The sequence below is a fragment of the Nicotiana attenuata genome, unplaced genomic scaffold (genome assembly GCF_001879085.1).
Source record: "Nicotiana attenuata strain UT unplaced genomic scaffold, NIATTr2, whole genome shotgun sequence".
NCBI lineage: Eukaryota > Viridiplantae > Streptophyta > Magnoliopsida > Solanales > Solanaceae > Nicotiana > Nicotiana attenuata.
Window position 1 is genome coordinate 195,031 of NW_017671531.1, and position 14,818 is coordinate 209,848.

A 14,818-nucleotide genomic window follows, 5' to 3' on the forward strand; every position below is an offset into this window, starting at 1 on the left:
AAAGTCTCCAAGCCCACCACAGTCAAGGAATACAGACCAATTGCTTGTTGTTCAGTGCTGTATAAAATGATATCTAAAATCTTAGCTGCCAGACTACAAAAGGTCATGCCAAGCATAATATGTGAAGCCCAAGCTGGTTTTGTTCCTGGCAGAAAGATAGCTGATAATGTAATTCTGGCTCATGAATTAGTCAAATCCTATACTAGAGCCCATATATCCCCTAGATGCATGATTAAAATTGATCTCCAGAAAGCATATGACTCAGTTGAATGGATTTTTCTACAACAGGTGATGGAGGAGATTGGCTTTCCTACCAGATTCATTAAATGGACTATGGAGTGTATCAAAACAGTTAGCTATATTGTTCTTGTAAATGGAGAATCTACTGAACCTTTTGAAGCTGCTAAGGGACTTAGACATGGAGATCCTATCTCTCCTTTCTTATTTGCAATAGTAATGGAATATTTGAGTAGGTCACTTGCTGAGCTGGGGAAAGAGGCCAAATTCCAATACCACCCCAGATGCAAAAAACTGGGCATCACTCACATGAGCTTTGCTGATGACCTCCTTCTATTTGCCAGAGGAGACCTAGCTTCCATTGCTGCTATGTACCAGTATTTCTCTCAATTCTCTGAGGCTTCAGGACTACAAGCTAACCTAGGTAAAAGCTCAGTTTATTTTGGTGGAGTGAAACAGGAAGTGAAGAAACAGATTTTAGATCATCTTGGATTTGTACAAGGAGAGCTACCATTCAAACACTTAGGCATTCCTCTATCCACTAAGAAAATTGCTTTGATCCAATGGCAACCTTTAATTGAGAAAATTACTGCTAAGATCTCTTCATGGACTGCCAAGAAGTTATCATATGCTGGTCGAGTGCAACTAATTCAAGCTGTGATTTTTGGCATTCAATCATACTGGGCTCAGTTGTTCATCCTTCCAGTTAAAGTGCTGAAGATGATTGAGGCTATATGCAGAAGCTATATATGGTCTGACAGCAACAATATCACTAAGAAAGCATATGTGTCTTGGGAAAGAATGTGAACCTCATCAACCTTCTTCTATGGAACAAGGCAGCAATTGCAAAAGTGTGCTGGGATTTAGCCCATAAAGAAGACAAGCTTTGGATCAGATGGACCAATGCCTACTATGTTAAACAACAACAACTGGAGGACATGCCAATCCCAAAACAGGCTAATTGGATGGTCAGGAGGATAATTGCTTCAAGAGATATTCTACAACAAGCTCAAAGTTCAAATGATCACATTTGCACCATCAGACAACTATACTTACAGCTCTTAGGAGATCTACCAAGAGTAAGTTGGAAGAACCTGCTTTTCCAGAATTCTGCTCGACCAAAAACTGTGTTCAACCTATGGTTACTGCTACAAGGAAGATTACCAACCAAGGATAGATTAATCAACTGGGGATTGAACGTTAGCCAACAGTGTGTTCTATGCCAAAGACATGCAGAGACAAGAGATCATCTCTTTTTGTTATGCTCATATACAACAATGCTGTGGAAACAAGTAATGAAGTGGATTCAAGAGGATCAATCAAATAATCGTAATTGGGAACAACATCTTCAATGGATCATCAACAAAGCCAAAGGGAAATCAAGTAGGGCCAGCATTTTCAGATTGGTGATCACTGAAGTCTTATATGCATTATGGATGGAAAGGAATACACGTATTTTTGAGCAGAGATATCGTAGCAGTAAAGTGTTGGCAAGAGAAATAGCTTATACATGTAATGTTAGAGTAGTTCCTAGAGCTAGAAAGCAAATGCAGCAATTTTTGATAGTAGAGTAGCTTAGTAGAGATTAGATGATGATGAGATAGTCAGCAGAGTTTATGCTGGACTATGGATATGTAAAGCCTGATCTTTGGTGATTAATACAAAAAAGTTAATTACCAAAAAAAATAATAATAATAGCACGTTAGGCGTACATGGTTTAATAGTATATTAATAATTTTTTTAAAGTTTTATACTTATTATGATAGGGTACACGCACAATGCACATACCCTAAGACTAGTTATATATGAATAGGTTTCCAATCATTTTAAGTACCTCAACTATCCAACGAATATCTATTACTTCTCAGTTCTCACCACCAGAAATATCAGGTGGAAAAAATAACTTAGTATTTGAAGGAAAGGACCTGTATTATTAGTTACCCAAAAAAGACGTGCATTATTAATGATGTCAAGGGAGAAATGCCCCAAGGCCTTCAACGCCAACAAACCAAAGTTGAAATTTTTTTTACAACCAAGAAACCGTTGAAAGCAAACGGCACATAGTTCGAAACTCGGTGAACATGAATCCGCCTCTCTATCTTTCTCCACTTAAATACCAGAATTTATCTTCAACTAGATTCAAACTCATGCCGTGCACTTGTGCAACGTAAAGTAGCAAATTCCAATCTATTACTATAATTTGAAGACAAAATCTGGCGCAATTACATACTGAATAGGTGTCCTTGTCCTACAACAAAATTGGATATATCCAACCCTCTTTTTTCTCTATAATGTTTCCTCACCATCTATAAGTTATAAAAAGAAATCTGTCTAAATTAGGCTGATTTCAACTTGGCGGATGATGATGCTAGATATGCAAGGGTTCTGTGCCCAACGAACATCAAGAAGATCCCTAAAAAGCCAAGTGCTTTAAGTGTTGTGAATAGATTCAGCTGCAGGCAAAGAAGCAAATAAGTATGTGTAGTTATTAGCAAGTATAAACACATAAACAGGCCGAACAAATATATCAGACAAGTTAAATTAGAAGGCTTTCCATAGATATAGAGCATAGGTGAACTCAGCAGAGAGTAACTTCCAGTTTGCAGATTCCAAAGTGCCAGTATTGTTAAATCAAACACAAGATATTCCAAAACCTTGTTGATGTACTATAACTAGTCGTTAGGATTTGTACTTCCAACTTCCGAAAACTGAACCACCAGTGTTTTTGAATTAGACCAAAAATCAGTTTCATTTATGGAATAGACAGATAGAAGGATAGGGAAGTTGAACTAATTTCCTTCTCTATCTCCTCGTGTTGTTTCCTAAGTTAAAAATGAAGTAATAGAAACGCTGCCAAACAGAAGTCGATGAATTCTCATATAAAGGAGATCCAGAGATTAAAGAAAGCATGGACAGACCTTCAACCAAAATAGAAGATAGAGTGATAAGACAGCTGCAATGCCAAGGTGGAAAAGAATGGCAAATGTAGCAGGTGCTGATGCTTTTGGGAAGTTCTTCAGGTTGACTTGCAGCCTCAAAAGCTGAGGAAATATTACAGCACAAGAAATTAACAACAACAACAAAAGTATTATAAGGAAGAGAGGAATATAAAGCTTTGGATCAAATCCAAGGCAAAGCAAACAATTGGAGACGAAGCAATCATATAGCTGTTATCTCTTTTGAGAAAGGAGAACACACTACCGTTCTTCACAATCAACTAATTAAGAAACGAATTCGAGAGCATTACCCCCACCAAAAATCCAACGAATGGCAAGAGAACAAGGGCCAGAAAGGTGAGCGAAAGCTCCTTAGGAGGTCTTTTTTCCGGAGCTCTGAATATGTGTGATATTTCTGCCTTGGGCCCAAATCTTGAGGAAGCGTCAACAGCTTGTGGAGGAGGGCGAGCTGCCTTTTCTGGAGGCTCTGGTAGATCTAATTCAATTGAACCCAGATGCTGGAAGAACGAGTTCTCCTGGAGGAAAATTCAACGAATTGACCAAAATGTGACACAATATGCAGAACATTTATGAGCTAAAAAATCAATACTTACCATGACAGCGTCTCCAACTGTAAGTTGAATGTCATATCTACCTGACAGATAGAAAAACTTCTCGACTAGTCCAAGAAAATCCTACAAAGCAGAAAGCCATTTGAAATACAGTGGTTAGCTCTTCCAGTCATTGTTGGTATTGGAGTTAAAGCAATTTTAGTGATGGTTTTTATTGGGATGGGAACTTGAGGCTAGGAAATTATTGATGTTTTCCTACACAAAAATCCAATAGCAAATCACCAACCACATCAACTGCGAGCATCAATATGGTAATAAATTGGAATACTTCTAAGAAGCAAAATCAAACTGGCTTGTGCCAAATTCAGAAATAAGTCCATACTCAACCCTATGTCAAAGTAATTAGAGAGAGAGGGAGAAAAAAAATGATTTAGAAAACTTAACTAGTATTATTTCAAATTTTTTTCCAGAATTTCCCACCACAAAGATGTGTTCCACTTTGCTCTCATGTCTCAACTTGAGGAAAGCCTGCAGAGGAAATCGGTAAGTCCACCAATTGGCTATTACAGAACCGTTCGCTAAAAGGATAAGGTGAGCTTCCAACCTGGTGTGGCTTAAAAGCATTCCCAAGAGGAGAAGTTAATTGGAATGACAACCGTAGCTTTTGAAGATGGTTTGCTGAGAGAGAGATAGTGTTCGCCCCGGCCAAATCAAGACTGTAAAAGAACACACATAGAGAAAGATAAACTATCAATGTGGTGAAGGCACATACACGATGCTTGCACAATTTTCAATTTGTATCAGTAGGCATAGAATTGTCCATATGACAGTATAAGAAACAGCATGAAAAAGTTAAGAAGACAGTACTCAAATGATAATAATTAGAAGTAAAAATATTGCACCTTCCGTTACATCAAGGAAGTCATACGATGTGATGGAAGTTATGTAAAGGTAAATCCTATGAACTACTTGAAGGTTTGAATCACCTTTAAGTTTCTTGAGTGGAAGTTTTAGAAATCTAAATAGGGTAGATAGCGATGCAAAGTAAACAGAATCAAAACTAACCATCTAGATACAGAAAAAGGAAAACCTTTAATAGCACATCTTTATCAAACAAGAACTTCAACCAAGCTAATAAAACAGCACAGAATCATATTCCTAATGCATTCCTATCCACCACTAACATGGAAAAGACAGGTATTAAGGCGTTAGAAACGTATTGGATAAAATTTCCAGTGTATCATTATAGAAGGTGGTTCCTCTTGGCTCTTCAAGAAGGAAGAGACAAGCTTCAGACTAGTTCAGCAGTTCACTTGTGCCCTGTTAAGTGTAAAGTGGGAAATGGATATGCACTCTGCAGGTTCACAAACTAAAACATTTAAAAAGGTGAGGGAAGAATCTATTTACCCCCAAAAGAAATATGAAAAAGGGGAAAGAGAAGAACAAACGTACAGTGAAGAATACTGCAAATTCTGTGAAAGTAAAGACCAAGCATTATTGGCATAGACCCAACTAAGCTGATCCTATGAATTCTATTATTAATCTAAATTAGAAAATTGCATAGCTTTGATAAACATTTTGCAGATAACTTTCAAGTTAATAAGTGATAACAAAACTTTGATTATTAACCCTCTAGAAAGATGCTTGAATAAGCGTGTTATGTGAAGTTCCCAAAGGGATGACTAAGTTGTTGAGACAGGTAACTCCGAGGTCCAGGTTCAATTCCAGCTACAACATTCGGCGTGAATTATCACTCTTAGTGTGAGCCCAGCTGCTCTACCGTTAGCAGAGCAGGATTATCCAACACCTATGCTTGTAGGCTGTAGCGACCTGGTGGATAAGTCGAGATGTGTGCAATTTACTAGACTTATTAGCAACATCATTAAGAAAAAGAATAACATTATGTAAATTGATATTATAGTTTTCTGTAAGCTCATATTCAAAGATGGCCAGTTCTTCAAATTTAAATAATGGCAACGTGATACAGCACGTAGAAAGAAATATTCAGTGTTAAGTATAGCTTTCGAGGCTCTTACTAGATAGGGCAGGCAGAATAAAAGCCTCACTACTAGCTTTAGTTTGAGTAGGCGGTGTCGGCCAGGAAAGAATGTTTACTAAACTATCCGCACAGATGTTTCGTATTTTGAGGCATGATACTTGCATTTATCTTGCCAAAAACAAGTCAATGGTAATCATCAATACAAAGTATTAGGAAATGAAGACAACAGGCCAAATAAATAGTCAATGATTATAACAGAAAAGCACTCTTTGAAGTATATATGTGCCATGGACATAGAGAAAAGAGACAGCAGAAAAGCACATACCTCTTTTGAGTTTCCACATTACCAAGATCGCTGTCATGTACAGCAACCTCTGCATGGTCAACTTTGACAAATCCTGTCACGTATATGGGTACTTTTGTTCGTCCTCCAGTGGCATAGATCTTTTTATCCTCTGGATTTTGAAGGACAATCTAGCAGATCATCCAGAAAAGAAAGGAGATAAAACAAGGATCAAGTTGAAGGCGTGAGAGATTCTGAGGGAGGGGGAATGAGAAGCTGAACATTTTAACAAGGAAAAGAGAATGAGAGGCCATACCTCAAAAGTAAAAATGTAACTGCCAGCGTCAATGTTCTCAGGCAATACATCTAAGAAATGCACAGCATTTTCAGGGTCAAATTTGAGATCCTGCAGAGCACAAATTTCAAACAAATTAAAGTTAAGGAAAAGAAAAGATACCTATACTATTTTAATCAAAATATACTAGATCTCCATCAGCTGCATTCGATTACAAACAAAAACCCTATGCACCTGATCAATGATAGAAGCATCTTTGGAACCAGAGCTGAAGATCTGCTTGAGTTTGACTGACAGAGAAGGTGCAGCAGAGCCCAAAACAGTGTTTACGTTCACCTAATTTTAAGAATGACAAATGTCAACAATTGCGATCCATTGGTGAGCACTTAAAACAACCAAGAACCAAATACTCTGTACAAGCAAGAAGGGTTTTTTTGTACAAGCAATAATGCTGATCGCACTTGCACTTGTAAAATAAGGCCCACTTAACCTTATTGTGAGAAAACCCCTTTCAAGCCATCATTTTTTTAAATCTAAATCAGTCTTTCAAGCCAATATTCTTGTTAGTATACTATAGTTGTCGCTAAAGAAACATATAGTTGTCGCTAAAGAAACAAAACAAATAAGAAAAAGGCGTAGTGTGACTTAAATCCAAAATGCGTGGTAAGAATAAACAAGTGTGGAGGAAAACTAAAGAGAATACTTTGTAATCAAAACAAGAGGAAAAAGAGATCAGTGTGCCACACCTTAAGCTGGTCTTTCCTAGTCAACGAAAGCACAGCAGTTGGGAGCGACAAAATCAATGGAATGGAGACCCTGTATATAGAAAATAAATTTGTAACATATATAAGTAAAGATACTGCTAGCCTGCTAGCTGCTAAGGTGCTTCATCTGAAATTTACTAGACATAAACAAATTCCCTGAAATACTGGTTTTGGGAAAAGGGAAAATGGAGTAAATCGTAGTCACCCACCTATTGTTTTCTAAGGAAGCCAATGCATCAAGTTGGTAAAACAAGTCTTCTGCATTTCCAGGAATTCCGACACCGAGGAAAAACCTTGCTAAACCTAAGATTTTGTCACCTGGAAGCTGCTTACAATAGAGGAAATTATTATCAAGCTTTCATATGATAGTTGAAAGAATACGAAAACATCAAGTATTAGACTACCGTACATTTAAATCTTCATCAGATGCTATGGCAAATGCTGTGATACCACGCACCACAGCTGATGAAGCTGATAGGGGACTCTGATATCCATGAGCATCAACAAGCTTTTCATCAAAGTAATAAGCCCCATCGTCTGTAACATGACAATTGTTATTAGAATGACACTGAGTTCGCAAGCCTGACTAGACAAACTGCAGTGTTTGCTCTAAATAGGCTAGAACTGTATCGAATTCTTTCTTTTTTAATAACGTAGAACTAATCTAATTAATTCCTTCTGAGGATAACTACAAAAAGCATAAGTAGCATCTAGTGAATGTGTCAAATACTAAGTGCATTGAACTTCTCAATCAAATAGCACCAGATACAGTTAACATAAGAAATTATTTTCACTTTTGTCCATCAGAGAATTCCAATAAAACATACGTGGCTTCTGGCTCCCCTTCCTTACCTCTTTCTCAACCCGCTCATCAAACACAAACTTTTTTGAGTCAAATATATGAAAATAAATTTACGTGTTATGTATTTGTTCAACGTAATTAATACGTCTTTAGGGTCCAAAGTTAGGCTATAGTATGTTTAGCGGCCCTGTATGTACATATTATTCCCTTGCGTATGTAGTATTGTGCCTTTGTTGATGCTTAGTGTTAATACTTTGCTCTCTATTTTCTGGTTATTGCGTTGCTGGTGTTATCTGTTAGGTTTCCTTTGCTGCTACTGATACATTGTCTCTTTCCTTCTTGTGCCAAGGATCTACCGGAAACAGCCTCTCTACTCCTCCGGAGTAGGGGTAAGGTCTGCGTACGCACTACCCTCCCCAAACCCCACATGTGGGATCTCACTGGGTTGTTGCTGTTGTTGTATTCCTTCAGCGTAAGAAGGTACAACCAGGTTTTAGCCTTCTTACATCAATTGGAGTGAAATATATATTCAACCTTTCATTATGGGATAGTACACAAGTGTCCCCCCCCCCCCCTAAAAAAAAAAGGAACAGGGAACATTCACCACAAGAAAAGGTGAGGTACCTCAAAATCAAAGATCATTTTCTAAGCGTATAATTGTCCTCCATAACTGGAAAGGACTAAAGAAATTGCTTGGTTATCAAATGAGGAAACATAAGGAGGCACCTGATATGTTTCACTTTGTTTTAACTTGCAGCATCCACTAATAAACACTTGCACTTGAACTTTCAATATCAATAAAACAGCAAGAAAATCACTCAATCCTTGTTTCTCTGACTAAATAATACTCCCTCCGTTTCAATCTCCGTTTCAATCTATGTGAACCTATTTCCTTTTTAGTCCGTGCCAAAAAGAATGACCGCTTTCCTTATTTGGAATTATAGCCACACAAAATATATGTGCCTCATTTTACACCACAAGTTCAAAAGTCTTCTCTCTTTTCTTAAACTTCATGCCCAGTCAAATGGGTTCACATAAATTGAAATGGAGGGAGTACTAATATACGAAAGGAAGACCACTAAGTTTCTTTCTGGAGTAATTGCATAGATCAGAGAAATAATACCTGTTTAACATACAACAGTATCACCTACTCTGACAAAAAATGACAAAATTTGCAATATTTTTATGAACTATATGTTTTATTTATTTTTTTGGCCGGCACCTGACATAAGGAGGGACCTAATGTGTTTTACCAAACAAGGAACATAAGGAGGGCCTCTAACATGTTTCACTTTGTTTTAACTTGCTGCATCCACTAATAAATACTTTCACTTGAACTTCCAATATAAAGAAAAACAGCTAACATACTGAATCACAAAAGCAAGAGCTCTACATTTCTTTCTTAATGAATGATATGGAAAAGAGATATAACACCGTTTTAACACACAGCAATATCACCTGCTGTGACGAAAACTCACAGAAATTCACATAATTTATATAGGCTATATGTTCTTTCTTTCTTGGCTAGCAAGGAATACAAGATAAATTAGAATACCATATGTCTTTTGCAGTATCTAAAAGTAAAGCTTTGACAAGTAAGGAGATTTTATCTGGTGCATCCAAATGAATACGCGGACCTAAAACATTAAAAAACATCTAATGTCATTTATTCTATTCATCATAGGCACATCCATGTAAGTTCAGATCCTAGAACAGGGAAATCTCAAGCAAAATTTTCTATCAGCTACTGACAACCTAGAAAAACAAAGAAGAATTAAGAGTGAACATGAGAGAAAGGAGAACATAGGAAAGAACAAAAGAGGTGGATACCATATTTCTCAACACCGTCCAGAAGCTTCGATATGTCATTTTTCACCAGGCTAATCTGCCGACAGAAAAAAAATAGTGGTAGAAAACTAGTTATCTCACAAAAGAACGGAGCATCCACATGGGGAAAGACTAAACAAAAATCAGAAAGCTGATAACATATAATGTACTTCCAAGTGAAGCATAAGACAACTTCAGTACATAAGCTGACATATTGGTCCCACAAAACTCAATGCTGCCTAGACATATTTACAGACACATGCAATACGGCATGGCTGGCAATCTTTTGTCTCTGCTTTATCTCCTGTATGCACACCCCCTCAAACATGTAAGGGGTCATTTGGTAGGATGTATTATGAAAAATAATACACGTATTAGCTTTGGTACTATTAATCCCTTAATTGGTAGTGTTTTTAAACCTATGTATAACTAATACACTCTATTCAGTATTATTCTTATACATAGCAAACTATGGCATTAGCAATACCATAGTTTTTAATACATGAATAAGCATGTATAAAGACAATATTGCCCTTTCAAAACTTTTTCAAATCCTTTCAAATGTTTTTCAAAGAGTACTTCTGTAAACAAACATTTTTTTTAAAAATTTATGCAATGCATGTTATTTTTAATTCACCAAACCAATCAGTCGATAAGAAATAATCCCGGCATAACTAACCCCATTATTACCAATCTCAGCATTACTAATACACCCTATACAGTACTATTCTTGTACACCCTACCAAACGACCCCTAAGAGTATATAAACTTTTTTCATCCTTTTTGCAACATGAGAAAACAAAAACACAAAGCTTCAGATAATAGTATCACATGAGAGGTATAGTATGATTTTCTTGATCGCTTTAGAAAATCTCAGCAAATCTGCCATCACCCCCTATTCCCAAATCGTGACATCTTGTAATACGTAATACGTAAGCTTGAATCCACACTAAAAATGCAATTATGGAGGCAAATGAAACATATGCAAATACCATATTCAGTAACCTCTCTGCAGTCAGAAACTCACGTTCAATACCATCAAAATGAACTGAAAAAACACTGACCAGTGACTAGTGTATTGAAAAAACACTGACCAGTGTATTAAACTGCTAATCAGGTTCAAAAACTAGTTAAATTTTAATTTAAATTTATTAGTTCTTATACTACGTTTCGAGTGTCATATTCATAAACCCCGATGTATCCATCCAATTGATTTCTTCTCCATCATCCGCTTATCAGTACTGTGAGTTTCTGATGCTAAGATCTGCTTATTATAAAAATAAAAGGAAAGAGGGGGGGGGGGGGGGGGGGGAAGCTGGGGCTTATCACATCCATCCGGCACGTTTCCTTAACAATTACTATTGCAGGTATATTCATTGTTCATACGGCCCTCATTAAGAGTGAGTCTATAGGTGCTGAAATGCACCTCTTAGCAGTTAGCATGTTGACGCCTACACATAAGTGCCCTTAAGCAAAGCGAAGCACCTAGCCTAGCTTCAGGTTTATGCGACCCTTTAATAGCACCGACCAGGAGGATTACAAGCGCTAACTGAAGGCTTGCCATAGAAAGGAGAAGTATGAGCCCGTTTGTATTGGCTTGTTTTAAGTGCTTTTAAGCCAAAATAGCTTTTAAGCCATTTTGTAGTGTTTGGATAAAGTAAAAAAGTGCTTTTAAGCACTTATTTTTAAGCTAAAATGACAAAAACAAGCCAAAAGCAAAAAGCTAGAATTCCTAACTTATGGCTCAAAAGCTATTTTGGATTAAAAGTGACTTAAAACAAGCCCATCCAAACAGGCTCTATGACTCACCAGAGAACGATCAATCTCAGAAGATGCTAATGAAATGACACCAGCCAGGCTCTCAAGTGCAATTCCTGCAGGAGAATATTTTAACCATGAAAAAATAGCAACAAAAGAAATTAGCGATAAAGCATTCAAGCAAGAAGAGGGGGGACCTTAGGGAGCCATATTTACAGATAGACAACTTTTTCCAGTATAATACTATCTTCTATAGAAAATAATCACCTGCAGCAAATGTACTAGACTCGGGATTGTTGGAGCTATAGCGCCATCTTCCATCACTTTGGCTAAGAGCCTGCCAAGAGCTCTCAAGTGTCAATATGCATTTTTACACCAAATATTACAGCAACAAATATTGAAGAAGATATTTAAATCATAACAGCAAGTGCACTTTGAAACCTTTATGGCACGGAAAACTGAATCAGCACCTCCAAGGTGTACATCAACTTCAGAAGCTTGACCCTACAGAGGAGACAGTCACAAGTAAAAAACAGAGAAAATTATCTTGACGATATCCAATTCCCTTATGAAGCACACAAGCAACTCCATACAGAATATATACTGTGAAGCTTCAGCTTTTCTTTTTATCTGCTTTTGTTATCATTCTTTAGAGGGGTTGGCAAGAGGGGAAAGGAGTATCAGTATCAGTTACTGTCAGGTATAATATAAAGAAACTATGAGACATTTCTCCATGTTGCATTACCTCGATAAGGACTAAACTTCCAACTGAATAGTAGTAGTCGAGAAGTGAGCCAGCACTGTTCACGTTATCCTTAAGTCTAGAGGCTATGCCCTTCACATAAACCCAGCAGTAGAGCAGAAAGATGAAGGAAGAGATATAAGTGAATGTAATGCACCAAAAGTCATTATCATAAATCAAATCAGCAGTTAGCTCAAACATACAGCAAAAGCCTCATTGTTAAGCTCGCACTTCAATATCCTATTGACTCTCAATGCTTGAAACAAATCCTTCGATGCTGAAGATGGAGACCTAAGAGTATCCACCACTGATTTACATGTAACCGCCTTGATGTCAGGCTGTTTTCCAGTTCCAAGAATCTCAAATGACCTTAAGGCCTTGTATGTCACTTCAAGGCTGGAAAGAGGTAAAATAATCAACAGCTAGACACATACAAGTGACTTTGCAAGATACAAAAATCAGCTATAAGTTAGTAAAAAAGCAAAGAAAAAAGGGACTTTTTCCTGACTGTCGCACAAAGAGTGCCAACTTAACATTTTTTTGATAGGAGACTATCAACAAATTTTAAACGCAGAGAGCACAATGAGCATCAACTGTGTTAATTCCCAGCTCCATCAGATTCTGATAACAATCGGCTAATAAGATAGCCAAACATTTCTTTTTATGAAGTAAGTAGATAGGTAGGCAAACATTGCTTTTCCTTTCATCCCTTTATTTCTTGCTGGGGAGCTGCAGGAAGAGTTTCAAAAAATACATCTAGCAAAATTTCTAGATTTCCAACAACCAAACTATTCCTCAGTTAAAAAATATTATAACCAAGATATCCACTATTAGCAGCTTCGAAACCGGATAAATAATGGACCCACCCCTTTACCATTCTCCACTCAAATACTAGACTTGGTTCACCAGTCAAGATTCGAACTTGTGAAGTTATTCAGGTAATTAATACTCACTCAAAATTTTGTTTTAGTACTATTCATAATAAAACACCCAGGTTGGGTATAACCTGTATAACAATGTATACTTAACCCCAAATTTGACCAAACTGCTATTAACTCCTATCTACAATTCCTTTCCCCATCATCAATGGTACTCAAAATGGCATAGTCGTCCCATTTTATGTAGCACGCTTTCCTTTTTGATTTATCCCAAAAGAATAGCACCTCCTCATATTTAAAAACAATTCAACTTTAAACTACTCATTTACCCTTATGAGATGATTTATGGTCACACATATCTATGGCTTGTTTAATCACAAGCTTCGAAATTCTTTCTTTTTTTCTGAACTCTGTTCCCGGTCAAACAGTGTGACATAAGTTGGGATGAAGGGAGTAAAAGGTCAATATGGGAATGAGATCCGGCTCAAAAATCTTAGCTTTATAATCATCATCAACGTAAAATTTGTATAATTAACAAGCCAATGTTCAAAATTCTGCTAAGCCATCAAAAGGATCAACCACAAATCACCTGCTACAGAAACCCTTTTAACCATATTACTCTTTCTCAAACACTACACACTCAACAAATCCAAGAACAAAAATGGGTTTATTGAGGGTTTAATTAAACCTTTCATAAGATCCATCTTTAGGTGTAAGCAAATCCAAAGCTGCAGATCGGTGAGAATCTGAAATGGGTTTGAAAATTGCAGCTTCACAGATCAATGTACACACCGCTAGAATCAAAAATCCTAAAACTTTCCCCATTTTCTGCACACAAAAAAATCAAGAAAAATGCAGTTTAAAATTTTGAGCATAAATTCGAAGAAAATAATTTGAATCAAAGTGCAAATGAGAACTTGGGGAAGAAGACTTACGAGTCTGCACCACAGTGATGAGAGTGAGGCTCGATGGTTTTTGGAAGACTATGAACGTCTAAATCGAGTATAGAATTATGGTAAAATGACAAAAATATCCCTCTGTTTGGTGTAGGTTTAACAACTTGTTCGGACATTGTTGCATGTTGTATTGTATTGTATTGAAACTTTAAATACGATCTTTATTTTATTTGTTACTTAAATTTTATTGTATTGTATCATATCGTTAAATCGATCGTTATATAACAATGAAATGTGCCGCTTTATATAACGACCGATTTAGTGTGGCTCGTCCATACCTTGTCTTTTCTCTCAATCTCACCCTTCATTATTATTAAATAATTTTATTTTATTATTTATCCTACCTTTTTATATAATATTTTTACCCTGTATCATTATTTTTCTTTATAATATTGCAAGTTTATTCTTCATATTGCTGGTGCGTGATATCATGAAATGATGGCAAACGACATAATCTATTCAAATATTATATTTGTTAAACGATACAGTACAATGCAAATACAGTACGATACGATAAATGAAACGATACGTAACAACCATCCAAACAAGTTGTAAAATAGTTCTTTAAATATACCCCTGAACGGTATTTGGCCCTTGAAGTTTGTTAAAAGTGATACTTCTGGTCTTTGTCAAATTACTCAAATATTTAAGCAATTTTGGTTGTTAATAAAAATTTATATAAAAAAAAAAGGATGTAACCGGGAACTCATATCTGAAGTTTAAAATTCTACTATTTTAATTTATTTATGGTGTCTGGATCAATCTATTG

The 14,818-nt window shown here is 36.5% G+C and overlaps 1 protein-coding gene across 1 annotated transcript; it reads right to left on the reverse strand.

The window, feature by feature from the left end:
* Positions 1-2,337: 2,337 nt before the first annotated feature.
* LOC109208823 (dolichyl-diphosphooligosaccharide--protein glycosyltransferase subunit 2-like) lies at positions 2,338-14,103 on the reverse strand. Its single transcript, XM_019371973.1, has 20 exons — positions 14,029-14,103; positions 13,782-13,921; positions 12,419-12,611; positions 12,219-12,308; positions 11,915-11,977; positions 11,741-11,810; positions 11,525-11,589; positions 9,719-9,773; positions 7,496-7,623; positions 7,296-7,411; positions 7,069-7,138; positions 6,557-6,658; positions 6,344-6,433; positions 6,070-6,218; positions 4,350-4,461; positions 4,190-4,273; positions 3,788-3,868; positions 3,485-3,709; positions 3,156-3,278; positions 2,338-2,690 (listed from the first exon to the last, which is right to left on the reverse strand). The coding sequence occupies exons 2-20, from the start codon at positions 13,916-13,918 to the stop codon at positions 2,574-2,576; spliced, it is 2,070 nt and encodes a 689-aa protein (XP_019227518.1). The 5' UTR covers positions 13,919-13,921; positions 14,029-14,103; the 3' UTR covers positions 2,338-2,573.
* Between the last annotated feature and the right edge of the window lie 715 nt (positions 14,104-14,818).

Excerpts from the sequence above, each read along its gene's own strand:
- LOC109208823 (XM_019371973.1), bottom strand. The coding sequence starts at position 13,918 with ATGGGGAAAGTTTTAGGATTTTTGATTCTAGCGGTGTGTACATTGATC. Across the intron at positions 6,219-6,343 it reads GTTACATTTTTACTTTTGAG|ATTGTCCTTCAAAATCCAGA; the intron begins GTATGGCCTCTC and ends ATGATCTGCTAG. Across the intron at positions 4,274-4,349 it reads ATGCTTTTAAGCCACACCAG|GCTTTCCTCAAGTTGAGACA; the intron begins GTTGGAAGCTCA and ends TTTCCTCTGCAG.